At 49.6% G+C, this 15,903-nt stretch overlaps 1 protein-coding gene across 4 annotated transcripts in view; it reads left to right on the top strand.

Annotated features, from left to right (window-relative positions):
- Window positions 1-15,903, top strand: part of FAM120C (family with sequence similarity 120 member C) — a 1,585,006-nt gene that overhangs the window by 242,570 nt on the left and 1,326,533 nt on the right. For all 4 annotated transcript variants that reach the window (XM_069645311.1, XM_069645308.1, XM_069645309.1 and 1 more), the window contains exons 3-4: window positions 11,290-11,372; window positions 11,735-11,863. In XM_069645311.1, coding sequence (XP_069501412.1) covers window positions 11,290-11,372; window positions 11,735-11,863 — 212 coding nt within the window. The remainder of the gene's footprint in view (window positions 1-11,289; window positions 11,373-11,734; window positions 11,864-15,903) is intronic.

Genomic DNA, 15,903 nt, shown 5'->3' with positions numbered 1-15,903 from the left:
TCGACAGCCGCCGTATCGACGATAACGTCATCCTGCCTATAAAGGCCGCGCGCAGCGTCCGTTGCTCAGTTCCGTTTTTCCGCGCTTACTCAGTGCCTCGGAATACCGTTGCTCAGTTTTGTCAGGTTAATCCTATTTACCTCGAGATATTCGATCCGTACTCTATGGCTTCTTCGTCGGAACCGACAACTCCTCGGTCCGGCTTCAAAAAATGCCGAGATTGTGGGGAAAAAGATGTCGCTGACTGACCCTCAGAGTTTGTCTGTGGTGTTTGGGAGCTGAACACCATTGTTCGGAGTGCGAGGACTGGATGTCCATGACAGCTAGGGCCTTGATGGAGCGTAGGGGGAAGCTGGATAAAGGTAAGACTTTTAAAGCTTCTTCTTCCTCGACAAAGTCGAGACATTCGTCTCCTCGTCACCATTCGCGCTCCAGGTCTCGGAGTGGATCCCATCACTCCTCGAGATCGAAGCACTCGAAGAGGAGACGTTGAAGATCCCCTTCTCCGTCTTCCTCTGTTTCTCCAAAGAGAATCCCTTGCCCCACGAAACCTAGTTCCCGGGCTGAATGGGAGGAATTCCGCAAAAATATGATGTGCGTCTTCGAGAAAGCGGCCTCGACCCCCTCGAAGACTGCCGAGAGCGATGCTCTGGTCGAAAGACCCGAAGGTCAAAAACGCTGCGAGTCGCAGTACCCGGCGAAGGAAACTTCTCGAGCGCGTCTCAAACCCTCGAGTAAGTCTATGACCTCAAAACCTTCTTCGAAGGTTCCGTCGATGCCGAGGTCGGTGTCTTCGACGCTGTTGTCGAAGGGACCTTTGACACACGGGTCTGTCGACTCGACGCCATCTTCGACACCGGCGTCAACGCCAAGAAAAGTCACGGTTACGACACACCTAGTGGCTATCTCCAGGTCCTCGATGGTGTCGAGGTTGTCGACTTCCTCGAGCAGAATCCCAATTCTGTCGAGGTCATCGAGGCCTCTGCCTTTGTTTTCGACGCCGAGGCCGATTATGACAAGTTTGGCATCCTCTGCCTTGGAGATGGGGTTTACACCCTTTGAGTTCAGAACAATTGAGAACTATGTCCTCAATTATGGAAGAGGGTGAGCTATCTGAACAGTAAGACACATTTGAGTTGCAGGGACCTGCAACCCCAGTTAGAGAGGAGTTATCCTCTGAAGAACGCAGGTTAAAGGATCTTCATGATTCCTTACATGAGGCAAGTGGGTTAGACACTTCCCCTGAGGTGGAGTTTGCTAGGCCAGAACTGGGGGAGCATGCTGAAACCCCCTATAGAGCCTTAATGGCCAGGATCACAGAGTTTATGGGGTGGTCTGCACCTTCAGTCTTTCCAACAAGATGACCTCACGGATATTCTTGACAAAGGCCCACAGGAGGATCCTGTAGTGCCCTTTCATAAAGCTCTTCAGAGAAAGATTATGACGAACTGGGAAACCCCAGATGTCGTCCCGGCAGTAAATAAAAAACTGTCTACAAAATACAGGGTATCTTCTGCAGACCCGGAGTTTTTGTCAAAACACCAATCCCCAGAAAGTCTGGTGATACAGGCAGCATCTTCTACTGATGTCAAGACTGCTTACCCTACCGTCCCACAGGACAGGGACGATAAAAAATATGATGCTATGGCAAAGAAAGTTTTTTCGGCATGTAGCATGGCGTTAAAATCTGTTAATGCTACTTGCACCCTTGCTAGATTCAGCCATACACTTTGGGAGTGTGCTTCTACAGCGGCTGACTGCATCCCGGAGTGAGAAGAAAGCGAGGCGTTCCTGAATATCATACAGGACGGTAAAGATGCTATGTGCGAATCCCTCCAGACGGGCATTGATTCGGCTGACAGTATCAGCAGAGCAATGGCGGCAAGTAAAACAACCAGGAGATTCGCTTGGTTGAGAAAGTCTGGTTTTGCCCCAGATGTGCAAGCCAGGCTCTTGAACATGCCATTCGATGGCTCTTCTTTGTTCGGGAAAAAGGCGGATGACAGTTTAGAGAAACTTCAAAAGCAGCAGCAAAATCCCTAGGCGCTGCAATCCGTCAGACACCTTTTCGTCCCGCAGGAACCTCTGCGAGGGGCAAGTCCTTTCGCTTCTACTCCGCATTCGGAAGAGGTAGAGGACGACGGGCTCAAAGGGGACAAAGAACTACCCGAGGTGGACGGGGTAGATATTCAAAAGCCGCAGCAACAGCAGGTGCCTCTTTACCATCGGCATCTGCATCAGCTGCCCCAAAACCACTCTGAGGACTTCGATCACAGGGCACCTGTAGGAGGCAGGTTGACTCAACATCTGGCGGAATGGCAGGCTATCACGTCCGATGCTTGGGCATTGGAAACAGTTGCCCAAGGTTACTGCCTGCCTCTCCTATGCATACCTCACAGTCATCCACCGGGGATCAGCTCTCAGAAAGCTCCAGATCTGCTCCTCTTGCAGGAAATTTTGGACCTGCTAGAGAAAGGTGCCATAGAACCGGTACCTGTAGCGGAGAGGAACAAGGGCTGGTACTCCCCTTACTTTCTCATTCCAAAGAAAGACGGAGGACTGAGACCCATCTTGGACTTGCGAGAATTGAACAAATTCCTCAGGAAAGACAAATTCAAGATGGTCACACTTTCTCAGATCCTTCAGGCCCTTCAGTTCCAGGACTGGTTGGTATCCCTGGACCTTCAGGACGCTTATTTCCATGTGCCTATCCATCTCAAACACAGGAAATAGCTGAGGTTCGCAATTGGCAACTCTCATTATCAATTTCGAGTGCTGCCATTTGGGCTGACCTCCGCCCCGAGGGTCTTCACCAAGTTAATGTCGGTAGTGGCGGCAAGTCTAAGGAAGGAAGGGATTCACGTCTACCCCTACCTGGACGATTGGTTGATCAGGGCTGTATCTTCGGAACATGCTCAGATCCAGCTAAATCACGTTTGCCACTCCCTTCACAGACTGGGCTTCTCCAGTCACAAATGATACCATCGCAGAGACTCCAGTTCATAGGAGCGATCCTTGACACTTCCCTGGGAAAAGCCTCGCCACCAGAGGTGAGGGCTCAAGATATTCTACAGATGGTTACCAAGTTCCAAGATGCCCAACGTCTCCCAGCCTTCGACTTTTTGAGGTTGCTAGGCCTCATGGCATCCTGCATTTTCCTAGTGCCAGAGGCTTGCCTGAGAATGAGATCCCTCCAGTGGACACTGAGGACTCAGTGGTCACAATTCTCAAGGAGAATTACAGATGATCTTCAGGTTCCCGACAGGGTGGCTCGAGACCTTCAGTGGTGGGCCTGTCAGGAGAACATTCTGAAAGGAGAACAGTTTTGGCAACCCTGGCCGGAGATAAGAGTAGTCACGGATGCCTCACTCACGGGGTGGGGAGCCCACGCCAACGACTTGACCATCAGCGGTCGTTGGTCTCCATCGGAGTCCAGACTACATATCAACCTGTTAGAGCTGAGAGCCATCAGACTTGCGCTGAAGGCGTTCCTGCCAGCTGTACAAGGGAAAAATGTCCTGATAATGACGGACAACACGGTGGCCATGCATTACCTCAACAAAAGAGGGGGCGTAGGATCACTACCCCTGTGCAGAGAGGCGATGCAGCTCTGGTTTTGGGCAATCCAAGAAGGAATCTCTCTATCGGCAGTTCACCTAGCCGGAGAGAAGAACTTGACAGCGGACGCTCTGAGCAGGCAGAGCACAGTCTCCCACGAGTGGGAACTAGCTCAGGAAGTCCTTCAAGAGATCTTCGCCCTTTGGGGAACCCCTCAGGTGGATCTGTTTGCCACCAGCGTCAACAGGAAATGCGATCTGTTCTGTTCAAGGGAATTTCCCCCGAGAGGAGCTCTGGGAGACGCGTTCATAGTGGACTGGGAGTTTCCGCTTCTGTACGCGTTCCCACCGGTCACTGTCATTCCTCAAATGATCAGGAGGTTGAGAAGATTCAGGAGAACCATGATCCTAATTGCCCTGGATTGGGCCAGGAGAACATGGTACCCGGACCTTCTAGACTTGTCCATCTGCCCTCCAATTCGGCTTCCACTCAGAGAGAACCTACTCTCACAGACGGGAGGTCAGGTTCTCCATCCAGACATCAAAACCCTCAACCTTCACGCTTGGCTTCTGAAAGGCTGAGGTACAAGGATTGGGACCTCCCTGATGATGATATGGAGGTGTTGCTTTCGGCAAGGAGGCCAGCAACAAAGTCTTTATACCGCTGCCGTTGGAACAGATTTTGCAGCTGGTGTAGAGAACAGAGAATATCGACCCCTTTTCACGTGGTACACCAATGGTTTTGTCCTTCCTACTCTATTTGGTGAGTTCAGGCCTTCAATTTGGCACCATTAAGGGCTATCTCGCAGCGCTATCCATCTTTAAGCGCACTGCGGAAGAACCATCCTATTTCAAGTTACTCTTGGTAATACAGTTTCTAAAGGGGTTAACCAATGTTTATCCCCCAAGACCATTCCAGGTTCCCCTATGGGATTTATACTTGGTCCTAACTTTCCTGATGGGCACACCTTTCGAACCACTCCATTCTTGTTCGTTAAGATTCCTTACCCTTAAAACTGTTTTATTAATAGCACTTACATCTGCTAGAAGGGTGAGCGAATTACAAGCTCTTTCTTGTAAACCCCCTCATACAATCTTTCACAAAGACAAAGTTGTCCTGCAAGTGAAGCCTAATTTCCTCCCAAAGGTGGTTTCTGAATTCCATATCACTCAGAAGATTACCCTACCATCTTTCTATCCTCCTCCTCATCCGGGGAAAGAGGAAGAGAGGTTACACAGGCTGGACCCTAGAAGGGCTTTAAGTTTTTACATCAGTAGACTAGCCAGGATAAAACAGGCAGACCAGCTGTTTGTAGGTTACACAGGTCACAAGCTGGGGTTACCAATAACTAAGCAGACCATTTCCAGATGGATCATTCTAGCCATTTTGGAATGTTATAAACTGGCAGGGAAAGAGCCCCCTCAAAACCTTAGGGCTCATTCGACTAGAGGTATTGCAGCTTCATCGGCCCTCAAAAGAGGTGTGCCGGTTAAAGACATCTGTGCGGCCGCCACATGGTCGTCTGTCCATACCTTTACACGATTTTACAACTTGGATTCCTCCTCCAGTCAAGAGACTAGGTTTGGAAGGGCTGTAATGCACTCTATTCATCAATAGAAGACAGCGTGAAGTCAGTACTCCCTCCTCCAATAATAGACTACTGCTATGGGAGCCTATCTAAGATACGGAATACGTCGGAGGACACAATCCCTTCGAAGAACAAGTTACTTCTTACCTTGTAACGTTCTTTCGACGGGATGTTCCTCCTACGTATTCCTTATCGACCCTCCCATCCATCCCCTTAGTTCTACTTCCCTTGTTGTTGCAGCTTACGCTCTTTCAGGATGATCAGTCTAGTCCAGACAGAAATACTGTGGGCTACAAAACGGAAGTGAGCAACGGACGCTGCGTGCAGCCTTTATAGGCAGGATGACGTCGACGTCGATACGGCGGCTGTCGAGGGAAATCGACTCGGAGGACGTCGACGCGTAGCGCCCTCTAGAGAAAAATGTTCCGAGGCCAGCAGAGCTGGAAGGGGATATCTAAGATAAGGAATACGTCGGAGGAACATCCCGTCGAAAGAACGTTACAAGGTAAGAAGTAACTTGTTCTTCTCCTCTAAACCAATCGCTGTCCTCTGGGTCATACTGCCCCCATCCAATGACAATCCTCTCCCTAAGCCCCTCCCCTGGTAGCCACTTCAGATTTTTCCTGCACGCTTCAGTGTTCGGAGTCCTCGAGTTTGCTCTCTGATGTATTTGTTTTTTGAGCTTTTCGATGAGAAAAAGTTCCTTTTTGATTCAAAGAGCCCGTGAGCTCTTTCCTTCATCTGCCGACAGCGAGGACCCATTGTCCATGAAGTTCTGCGCCCCTCAAGGGCTAGGATTCATCAAAGATTCTCGAAGGCCATCTTGGGCCTACTTCGCGCCCTGCGACCATGACTGAGCAGGAGGGAAGGTCCCGCTTCAGTCCCTGCGCCAAATGCAGGCTACGGAATGTGTTTGTGGAGGGCAAGCGCCTACAATGCCCCGGTAGATAGTTCGAGATATACCTTGGTTTCTCCAAGGAAACGACAGACAGGCCTAGTAGGCTGGAGGCATGGCTTAACACAAAGGCCTCTGACCTGTGCTCCGGTAATGCTGGCCGGTCCAAGGCACATTCTTTGAAGTAGTTTGAGGGCGCCTCATCTGTGGGGACCCAAGATAAGGCCAAGATCTGCAATTTCTAGTCCACAGGGGTCGCCGCAAGAGATGCCCAAGGTGTATAGGGTGCGATCACCATCACCTTCCGCCTCCATTGCCAGCCTACCATAAAGGAGGAAGTCATCTACCCGGCTAAGCTACGGGAGAAATCGAGAAGCCGTAGACCGAGGAGAAGGCAGCGCAGGCTCAACAGGCACAGGCAAAGACCCTGTCAGCAACTCCGTTGACGGTTACTACTACCACGGCAGCTAAGGGCGCTGATCCTACGAGGATGGCTCCCATGGCGCCCATGGCGCACAAAGTGTTCCTGGCCCGACACCACCGCAGAGACTTTGGCAAAGTCTGCAGGTTTGCCAGAAGGGGTGAAGATGCCGGTTCAGGTGCCTCACGGGGGGGGGAAAGAGGGGTGGAGGGTGAGGAGGTCCCAAAACAGCCTGTCTCCCAAGCCATGGAGGTGTCCTCCACGGATGACGAAGATCAGGAGTCCATGCATACCGCCCACGAGGATGATGAGGAAGATGACGGCGCAGGGCCTAGTTTACCTGTGTTGCCTTCTTATCCGAGGGACATTTCCATGGATATTCTGTCGGCTCTCCACACCTTGGTGTCAGAGATCCAGATGAGAATGCCTCTGGGACCGGTTCCTGTGGTCCCCCAGGACTCCGGCCATCCTCTGCTAAAGAGGAAGCTTAATTTGATGCTCCCATATCTACCTCCTCCACTGCGTCGGGACCCAACTCCTCCATGATACCCAGACACTGCGATGGGAACAGATATGGCCACGACGACGGATGACAAACACATTTGGATGCCCTGCATAGGGTTTCCCCACCGGATGAGGTGGGTTTGTTCCACTCCATGATTGCCAGGGCCTCGAGGTATTCGAGCTGGTGCCCGAGGAAACCAAGAAGGAGGGCTTCTTGTGTCAAAGGCGAGAGGCCAAGAGGAAGACTATCATGGCAGTGCCTCTTCTGGACAATGTTTGGGAAGAGGGCATAGCCCTCATGAAGAACCCCCTCTACAGCTTCTGCCAAGCAGGATAGGCTGGGGGAAAAAAAGTATAGGGTGCCAGACTCCGCACCCAAATGCCTGAGGTTGCAACCATCGCTGGACTCTGTGGTGTCGGCGGCCACGAGGAAACGGTCGGCTAACCCGTTCTCGTTGTCTTCATCCCTCCGTACAGTGAGGGGAAAAGTATGGATGCCATGGGGAAGAAGGCAATTTACACTGCTGCATCCACAATCAAGGTGGCCAACACACAGTGATACTAGCCAGGTACGACAGGGAGTTGTGGTACAAACTAGGACCGATCCTGGAGTTCCTCCCAGACGATAAGATGGAGACCCTCGCCATCTTCCAAGAAGTGTAACGGACCACACCACCATGGTGGCGGTGGACGTTGCTGACACAGGGTTCCGGCAAATGGGGACGGTGTCTGCCTTTGGCCGGGATGGATGAAGGCCATTAACTTCCGTCAGGAGGTCCAAGCGAAGGTGCTGGATATGCCCTTCGATGGGCAAAATCTGGGCCGTCAATGAGTCCCTCCATGCCTGCAAGGTGGATAAGGAGACGGCCAACTACCTCTGCACTCTCCAACAGCACTTCTCGTCATCTTTTCGCTCTTCCAGGGCACAATCGAGCAGGTCTTTAAAAGGGTTTTCCACATCGTACAGACTGCCTTTCCGATACTCAAATCAAGAAGCCTATGGAGACTGCTACCAGGCCTACGGGAGCAGAGGACAGTGTCGCCGGCGCCCAAGCAAGCCTGAATTTGCCAAGATGTCAGGCCCCCACTCATGCATCCCGATGGGAGGCCGCCTGACTTGGTTCGTCAACCAGTGGAGAAAGATCACCACTGACAGATGGATGCTGGGTGCTCTTGCCCAGGGGCACATCTTGGAGTTCTAACACAGGTGTCCTCGTATTCCGCTGGTTCCCCCTCAGGAGCAGCACATACCTCAGTTCATGGAAGAGGTACAAGCCATGCTGCGTAATAGGGGCGATAGAGCTAGTTCCCCAACGGCTCTGGGGTCTATTCCAGAAACTTTCTAGACGGAAAGACGGGGGGCTACAGGCCCATCCTGGACCTGCGACGTCTGAACAAATAATTAAAGTCCAAGAAATTCTTGATGGCCCCGTTGCAGCACCTGCTCGGCCAACTGGAAAAAGGTCCTCCAGATCCCATCCACAAGAAATGTCTGTTTCGTGGTACAGGGCCAGCACTACCAGTTCAAGGCCCTTGAAGTCAGCCCCAAGAGTATTCACAAAGTACCTGCCACCAGTAGCAGTACATCTACAGGGCATACGTGTATACCCCTACGTGGACGACTGGCTGATTCGCGCCATCTCGCGGGAGCTGGCCGACGAGCACACCAAGGCGACCATCCTTGACAGACCTGGGATTCTGTCAACTATCAAAAGTCCTTAACACCATCGCAGAACGCTCTGTTTCTGGGTGCAAGACTCAACAATTACCACTCTGAGGGTCACGGCTCCACAGATCCTTCCATGCTTGCTATCCTTGGCAAAGGCTGGTCTGACTCACACCTCCAAGGTGCATCTGGCGGTTATCTCCCCGGGAAGATACTCGCTCTGGTCTCCTACTCGTCAAGGAGTTTCTCAAATCTTGTCCGATCTTTCCTGCCGGTGAAGGCTCCTGCCCCGGGGTGGGAACTCATCGTGGTTCTGATGAGGCTCATGGGGGTGGAGGGGGCCTTCGAGACTATGCATCAGGCCCCCCCTCAAGTTTCTCTTGGAAAACGGCTTTCCTTGTGGCCATCACCTCAGCCAGACATATAGGTGAGATACAGGCCCTATCCCGCAAGCAACTGTAACTGACGTTCCATGAATCAAGGGTGATACTGCATACGCACCCATCTTTTATGCCGAAGGTTCGTCGGAATTCCATCTCAACGAGCCTTTGGTGTTACCTGTTTTCGTCCCAAATAATTTGCCGGCGGAAAGGGCCTTGCACTCGGTGGACGTTACTCGTACCCTGAAGTTCTACGTGACAAGCATGAAAAGTTTTCAGAAGACTTCACAACTGTTTGTGAACTTTGGTCCTGTGAACCATGGGAAGGCCTTGTCCGAGGCTTCCATTTCAAGGTGGCTCTCTGGCTGCATCACGCACGGTCATCGGTTGGCGAACAGACTGCTGCCTGGCCCTCAGAGCCCACTCAACCAGAGCGATCGCTGCGACGATGGCTTTCGTCTGGTGTGCCACTGCTGGACATCTGCAGGGCTGCTACGTGGAGGCCCACGCACACCTTCACAAAGTTCTACTGCGTTGACAGGGATTCTAGCGAGGAGTCCAGAGTTGGCCAAGCGGTGCTGCACAACCTATTCGGTGTTAATTCCTTGTGTTGAGCCTTGCCACCTCTCATGGTAGTGTAATGTTTTACTGCTATGTATTCTTTATTCATGAGCATGTGAATCCATGCCAGACCCCATGCTGGAGAAGGTTTAAGTCACTTATCTATAACTATTGTTTACCAGCATAGGTCTGGCATGGATTCACATGCAAACCCTCCCTCCGGCCCCTCTGCCGCTCTTCTTGGTCATACTGCCACTTTGCGTGCTTACCAAATCTGGCTGCCAGGGGAGGGCCTTAAGGAGAGGGCCGTCATTGGCTGGGGGCAGTATGTCCCAGAGGACAGTGATTGGTTAAGAGGAGAAATAGTTTTATAGTGAAACTGTTTTTCTTTTACCGAGGATTCCCAGCATGATGTGGAATATTCATGAGCATGTGAATCCATGCCAGACCCATGCTGGAGAACAATAGTTAAAGGTAAGTAACTTAAACCGTATGGTGCTTTTATCTGTTTATAATCGTATGTGGTGACCCAACTCGCCGATGTTTGGTACACAATAATACAAAAAATAGACTTCATGAAGCAGATGTTGTAGGTACTCTTAAAATGCTTTCAGCATTGTCATGGCAAACAATCATAGGATTTAGGCAACGAGCGGCAGTAATACTTTTACCCGCTTCTAGATGGCTGAATATGCACAGGATGTGATTCTAAACTTATAGAAGCACTGAAAATTCTACTACTTGGTAAGTTACGTTAGACTTATGAAGGGCAAATCTCATCACACATGCACCGGGCTCTCTGCCCCAGCGCTGGCAACTTTTGATGTCCCACCCTGGATAATATGCAGTAACGTGGGCCTGCATACAGAGTGTTAAGAGTCCATTCCCCTGTTTTTCATCCACCCTTGTATCTAACCCAGGATCCTGAGGAATGCTTGCCAGCCGGCCAGATTCCCTTCCAGCCTTTGTAGTTCTCCAATCGTTCTCCGCTACGCTTTAATTCCCGGACCATCGTCCTCTAACAGTGCCCTGCTTCCAGTGTAGTTTGAATTATCCAGATTCCCACCAACAGGACTCTACTGTGGGAGCCCTGGGCAATTGTGGACATCTTGGGCCCTAGTAAGCTCTGCCCCGTTAAGCTCAGATTAGTGACTGACCATTCCATGAAACATTGGGGCGATAGAAGGCAAATATCCAAAACCATCCTGGCAAAATTGAAAATATTCAGTTCAAATAATTATTCTGCTGTTTGAGATTTTGAGATTTCAACAACACCTACCCCTATAGTTAAAACTGATGGTATAAGGCAGTGCAGGAGCCAGCAGCATTCTGCTGCTTTAAAGTGGCAGTGTCACTTTTGCAGGTTTTACATTATAGCCTTTCAGGTCTTTTTTTTCTTCTTTTTTCTCCTGACTTTACAGTGTAGGAAACTGTTGTCACTGCTTTGTGGCGTAAAAAAATGGGCAAAAGCGTCAAACCAGGTATTATACTTAATGTCTCTTTTATATAAATGTTCTGTGTTTTGAGATACCTCCAGTGTAACAGTTCAGTCTGTGTTCATGAATTCAGCGAAGGTAATCGTAATGAAGAACTTTAATTGCAGACAGGTAAGTCACTTTTCCTTCCATGGGTGTTCTAATTGTATGATGTCATAATGGCTGTTCTGCTTTAAAGTGGTGCCATTACTGTAGCAACTAGATCTTTTATATTTTTCAGGTAATCATATTCTTCCAGACGAAGACCTGGCTGCCTTTCACTGGAGCCTGTTGGGACCAGACCACCCATTGGCATCACTGAAGGTTAATGGCACTTTAAGTAAAGATGGCAATTTTGAAAATATCCTGCATCCCTTCTCTCCCCCGTCCCCCTTTTCCATAAAGCCCAACGGGTCAAGCAGCAGCTCTGCCCTTTATATTCACTGCTTCCATGCTTTATTTTGGTAGATGGTTATATGCAGTTAAGACAGGCTTTTGAGTAGGGATTATTTGACATTGTCTGTAGATGGGAGTTTCTCTCGTACGTTTTATAAAACATTGCGCCACTTGTTCACTCTGTAATTGTTGAGGCTTTTTATGACCCTATGCATCCTGTGGTTACTAAAGGAGGTTAACATTTGTGCACCTGAAATATTGCTTCTATTTAAATTCCTTTGTCCTTCTAGGTGCGCGCTCATCAACTTGTTCTGCCCCCGTGCGATGTTGTGATCAAGGCTGTCTCAGAATATGTCAGTTCGATTAGAGATCCCTCTAACCTGGACATGGTGGGGAAGGATGTCTTTAAGCATTCACAGGTGAGGCTGACCCAACTTCTGATCTTGCTCTTAATCTGCTAGTGCTTTGGATGGAAGGCGATGTTTAAATCTAACCTTTTGTGCTCAGTCTTGAATATTACTTGGGGATGCCATATAATATAGGACTAATTGATTTGCCTTTTCTCCAACAGGAAAAGGGCCTTTCTGGCACCCAAACAGGACCTTTCTCTATGCTTCAAACCAAAATCTGTTTTGGGTAGTGTTACAATTTATTTCTGCTACTCTTTAATGTTTTGAAGTCGATCATCCACTGATGAGGCTTCCAGATCAACCATTCTGTCTTATTCAGATTAATAAACTGGTCTTCTATGTCTTACTCTGAAGATGCCTTGTTTCTGCATTCTCCTCAATCTGCAAGCTGGGCACGCATGTGAACTTGTTTTTTTGCCATTACATTTCCCAAGACACTGGAGTGCTTCGCGGGGCTGTCTGGGTAAAAAGAAAAAGGGTAACCCACTGGTCACCCCAAGCCTTTCGCCACTGCCCATTGTGTTCATGTGGGCAACCTACAGATTTGGGCTTAGGGTGTCTAAGCCAGCAAGGAAAACAGGGAACCCCATGCATTTTCCAAAAGAGGACACCCCTGGGAATCCACAGAGTGGAGTTACCCTTTTCCTTTTGCGCCGCCGGTAGGTGCACCCACACATGTGAGGTACCGTTTTCATCGGGACACCTGTGGGAATGCGGGACGGTAGGCCATGTGTTGTTGGGGGCGTGTTTCGATGGGTGCGCCAAGCGAAATGTGCTGAAAAAGCGTTCATTTTCCCCACAGCCGGAGATTGAGGATGACAAAGAAGGGCTCTTACCTTCTCTCTCCACCGCAGCAGCCGAAAATGGCTGCTGCGGTGGATTTACTTTGTTTCACGCCGACGTGCGTTATGCACGCCGACGTGAAACTGAAGGTAATCCAGCCCCCTGGCAGTGAGGGGGGATCTCCCCTCACATAGCCCGGGGGTTGGATTACTGTTTTGAGCGATCTCTGCTTTGCAGGGATCGCTCAAAACAATGTGCCGAAAAGGACGAGATACCTCGTCCTTGGCACTAAAGAGGTTAAGAAGTCCAGTCCCTATGATCAGTTGGGCCTTGTGTCCAAAAATCCAAAAGCTTCTTCTTGAGAGAAGGGTCTGATGGAGGAAGAGTTCTCGTGTTGGTGAGGTAAAATGTTAAAGAGATATTCAACAAAGTTACTGGTAAGTAAAATTGTTAACTTTCCAGTACAGCTACAAAATCAAAAAGCGGTGGAATGGATTAACTAAAGTTTATTCTAAGGTTTATTCTAAGGAGAACAGGAGGAGACGAATGCGTTCTGAGTACTTACCCCCCCTGACTCTGGTTTTCCTAGATTGGTCGAGAGGGGGTTTCCAGCAAGAGGTGGCCAGGAACTGCTGGTGCAAGGATTTTTTGGGGCAGTTGCAGGAGCAGAGTACATCCCTTGGCGAGTTAGAGATGCAAAAGGCACTGATGCAGACCTCATCAGGACACTTCACGGGGACGGTGAGTTCCAGCCATGGCACACAGGCAACCGCAGGCGTCCTTCCAGTCGCGGTTGAAGAGCTTCCATAGCAGGATCCCTTAGAGCTGGGAGGCTGAAATTCGGCAGGAAGGCAACTTACACCACACACTGGCGACTACCAAGTTCTGGTGACTAACCTGGAACACTGACGTTTCTAGCGAGGTAGCCCCCTTGAGAGCTGGTCAGTCCACCGGTGGTCCAGAGACACTTCCATAGGCTCAACCCACCAGTCCAAGGCTTGAAGCATCGCTCAGGACCTTCGCACATCCGGTATCCAACAGGTTTTCATCAGGCCAAACTCAGGAAGGGATGCTGGGCCTCTTCGGGAGTCCAAACCTTCTGCTTGCTGCTTTTCTACACAGGATACTTGGTTCCAATGCTGATCTGAAGAAATGGCTGCAGGACCCCTCTTCCTATTGCAAGGTTCAGCCACGGAGTAAGTCCAAGCCCACCAATGGTAAGGTCCGCACCATTCAAGCAGCTAGCGGTAGTCCAATCAGGGACCACTGTAGGTTTCACTCATGCCTCACACCTAGACTTTCGGGCACCACAAATGTGGAATGGGAACGGACAGTCCCACCCCCTTCCTGGGCCAAGCGTGCGCACACAAAGGCATCAGAAGCCCTCAAAAGTAGCAACTTTCCCAGGTAAGTGCATGACCTGATATGTGATTTCCTGACCCCAGAAGACCGGAAGAAGGCCAAACAATCTGGCCAAAGAGCAAGTGAAAATCTTTTGGTGTGGCCGTTTTAGGGCACTAGCCACATTCAGTAGCCATACGTGGTAAACGTCAATGTGCACACTAAAAAGAACGTACAAGTTGTACACCTATTTGCTGCCACCAGCTTGTCTTTAGGCACACATAAAAGTAACCTAAAATCCAAAGTTTAAAAGACTAGGGTGATGTAATGCAGTGGACTTGGGATACTTTTGTAAGTTGCTGTGTGCACTGTTAAAAAGTTACCTAAAAGGGAAAACATTTCCCAGTACTGATAGTCTGAAGGACTGATCAGTTTCCCCAGAACAAGATGAGCAAAAGGCCATGGGAGTGAAGCTAAAAATTTAGGAGAGGTTTAAAAAAAAGAAGCAACACGTTTTGAGGGTCCATGGAACTATGCAGGGACAGTTGCTAAAAGAGAGCAAGTTAAATGCCTCGGCTAGAGAACCGGAAACTGGCTAGACCACCATTACTAGTCACACCAGATTCGCTTTGTAGCTCTTCACCATACAAGAGGGGCTCGAAGATTCTGAGGCCAGCTATTGAAGTCCAGAAAGTTCTTGGACATACAATCAAGCCTCAAATGGCTCAGGCCATGAGAACCAGAGATTGACCACACAAGCAGATGGCAGTCCCCCGATGGATTGGTCAATTACCGGATTCCAGTGGGAGTAGTATTGGAAAATCCACCCAAAAATCCTGACTTACTAGATGCAAAGCCTGTGCTTTTCACCATGGAGTGATGAACCCCACAGAGAACGTATTCCATTTAATTTTTCCATTACTCTTGCAATTATAACAAAGGCTGGACGTGCTTTTTATTTCCTTTCCCAGAACACATGCTGGTAGGCAGGCATCAGTCTCTACATTTAACTCGTCTGTCCTTCAGCTTAAGAGACCTGTTATTTAATCCTTTCTTCTGGACATAGGGGTAGGTCTGCAGAGCCCTCCTCAGCGCTGACAGTCTGACTTTTTAGAGCAGACTTCCAATTTTCAGCGTTCTGATGTTCCTTTTTGAGCCACCCATAACGATTTGCTTTTTGCCTACCATTTTTGCTTAGAACTCGTTTTGTGGCCAGAGAGACTTCTATTGAAGTCCTCTTGCCACTGCAACCTTTTTTCAATATCAAAAGGTCTAGGAGCCCCTCTACCGAGAACGAACACTGCCAAATAACCTGCTCTATGGGTAGGTTCCCACTCTGGTGGGTCCACAACCATGTTTTAGTTCACGTTACCTTTCACACAGGAGAAATATCCAGTTACGTGTCAATCTATACTGGATGTTGCCACCATTGGCTCTTTCGAAAACCTATCCTGCCACTCCCGCTCTCCCCAAAGGACAATCACTTCATCTCATCTACAGACCACCCACGCCCAACACCTCCTTCATCGAAGATTCACGGACCTGGTCACCACCATGTCTGTCATGCATGCCAGCACGCTTTGAAGCACTTCCCGTGTGTATAAGCACTTTACAAATAAGCAATTACATCCCTGGCACCCCAGCAGCCAAATCAATGATGAAAGTTCTTTACTTCCTACACAACGCACTGAACCTCACACAGCACACGAAAGAACCAACTCACAGGAAAGATAATCTCCTCAACCTCATCACCACACTGCCCACCTTTCATCACAGCTCTCCTATTCCGCTTGACTGGTCGGACCATCTGGCAATCCCCTTTGAGATTAGTTGCACTGCACCTCTCAAGCAAACCCATTGGAAACCAAGCCTTCAGATCCTTCAAGAACTTCAGTGGAGGCTCTCACAGAAGACCTCACCAAACT

Source organism: Ambystoma mexicanum, chromosome 2p (assembly GCF_040938575.1).
Source record: "Ambystoma mexicanum isolate Mex_15411 chromosome 2p, UKY_AmexF1_1, whole genome shotgun sequence".
In the NCBI taxonomy this organism is placed as follows: Eukaryota; Metazoa; Chordata; class Amphibia; order Caudata; family Ambystomatidae; genus Ambystoma; species Ambystoma mexicanum.
Note: the sequence above shows the minus strand (reverse complement) of the source record. Positions and strands in the feature narration are given on the sequence as shown.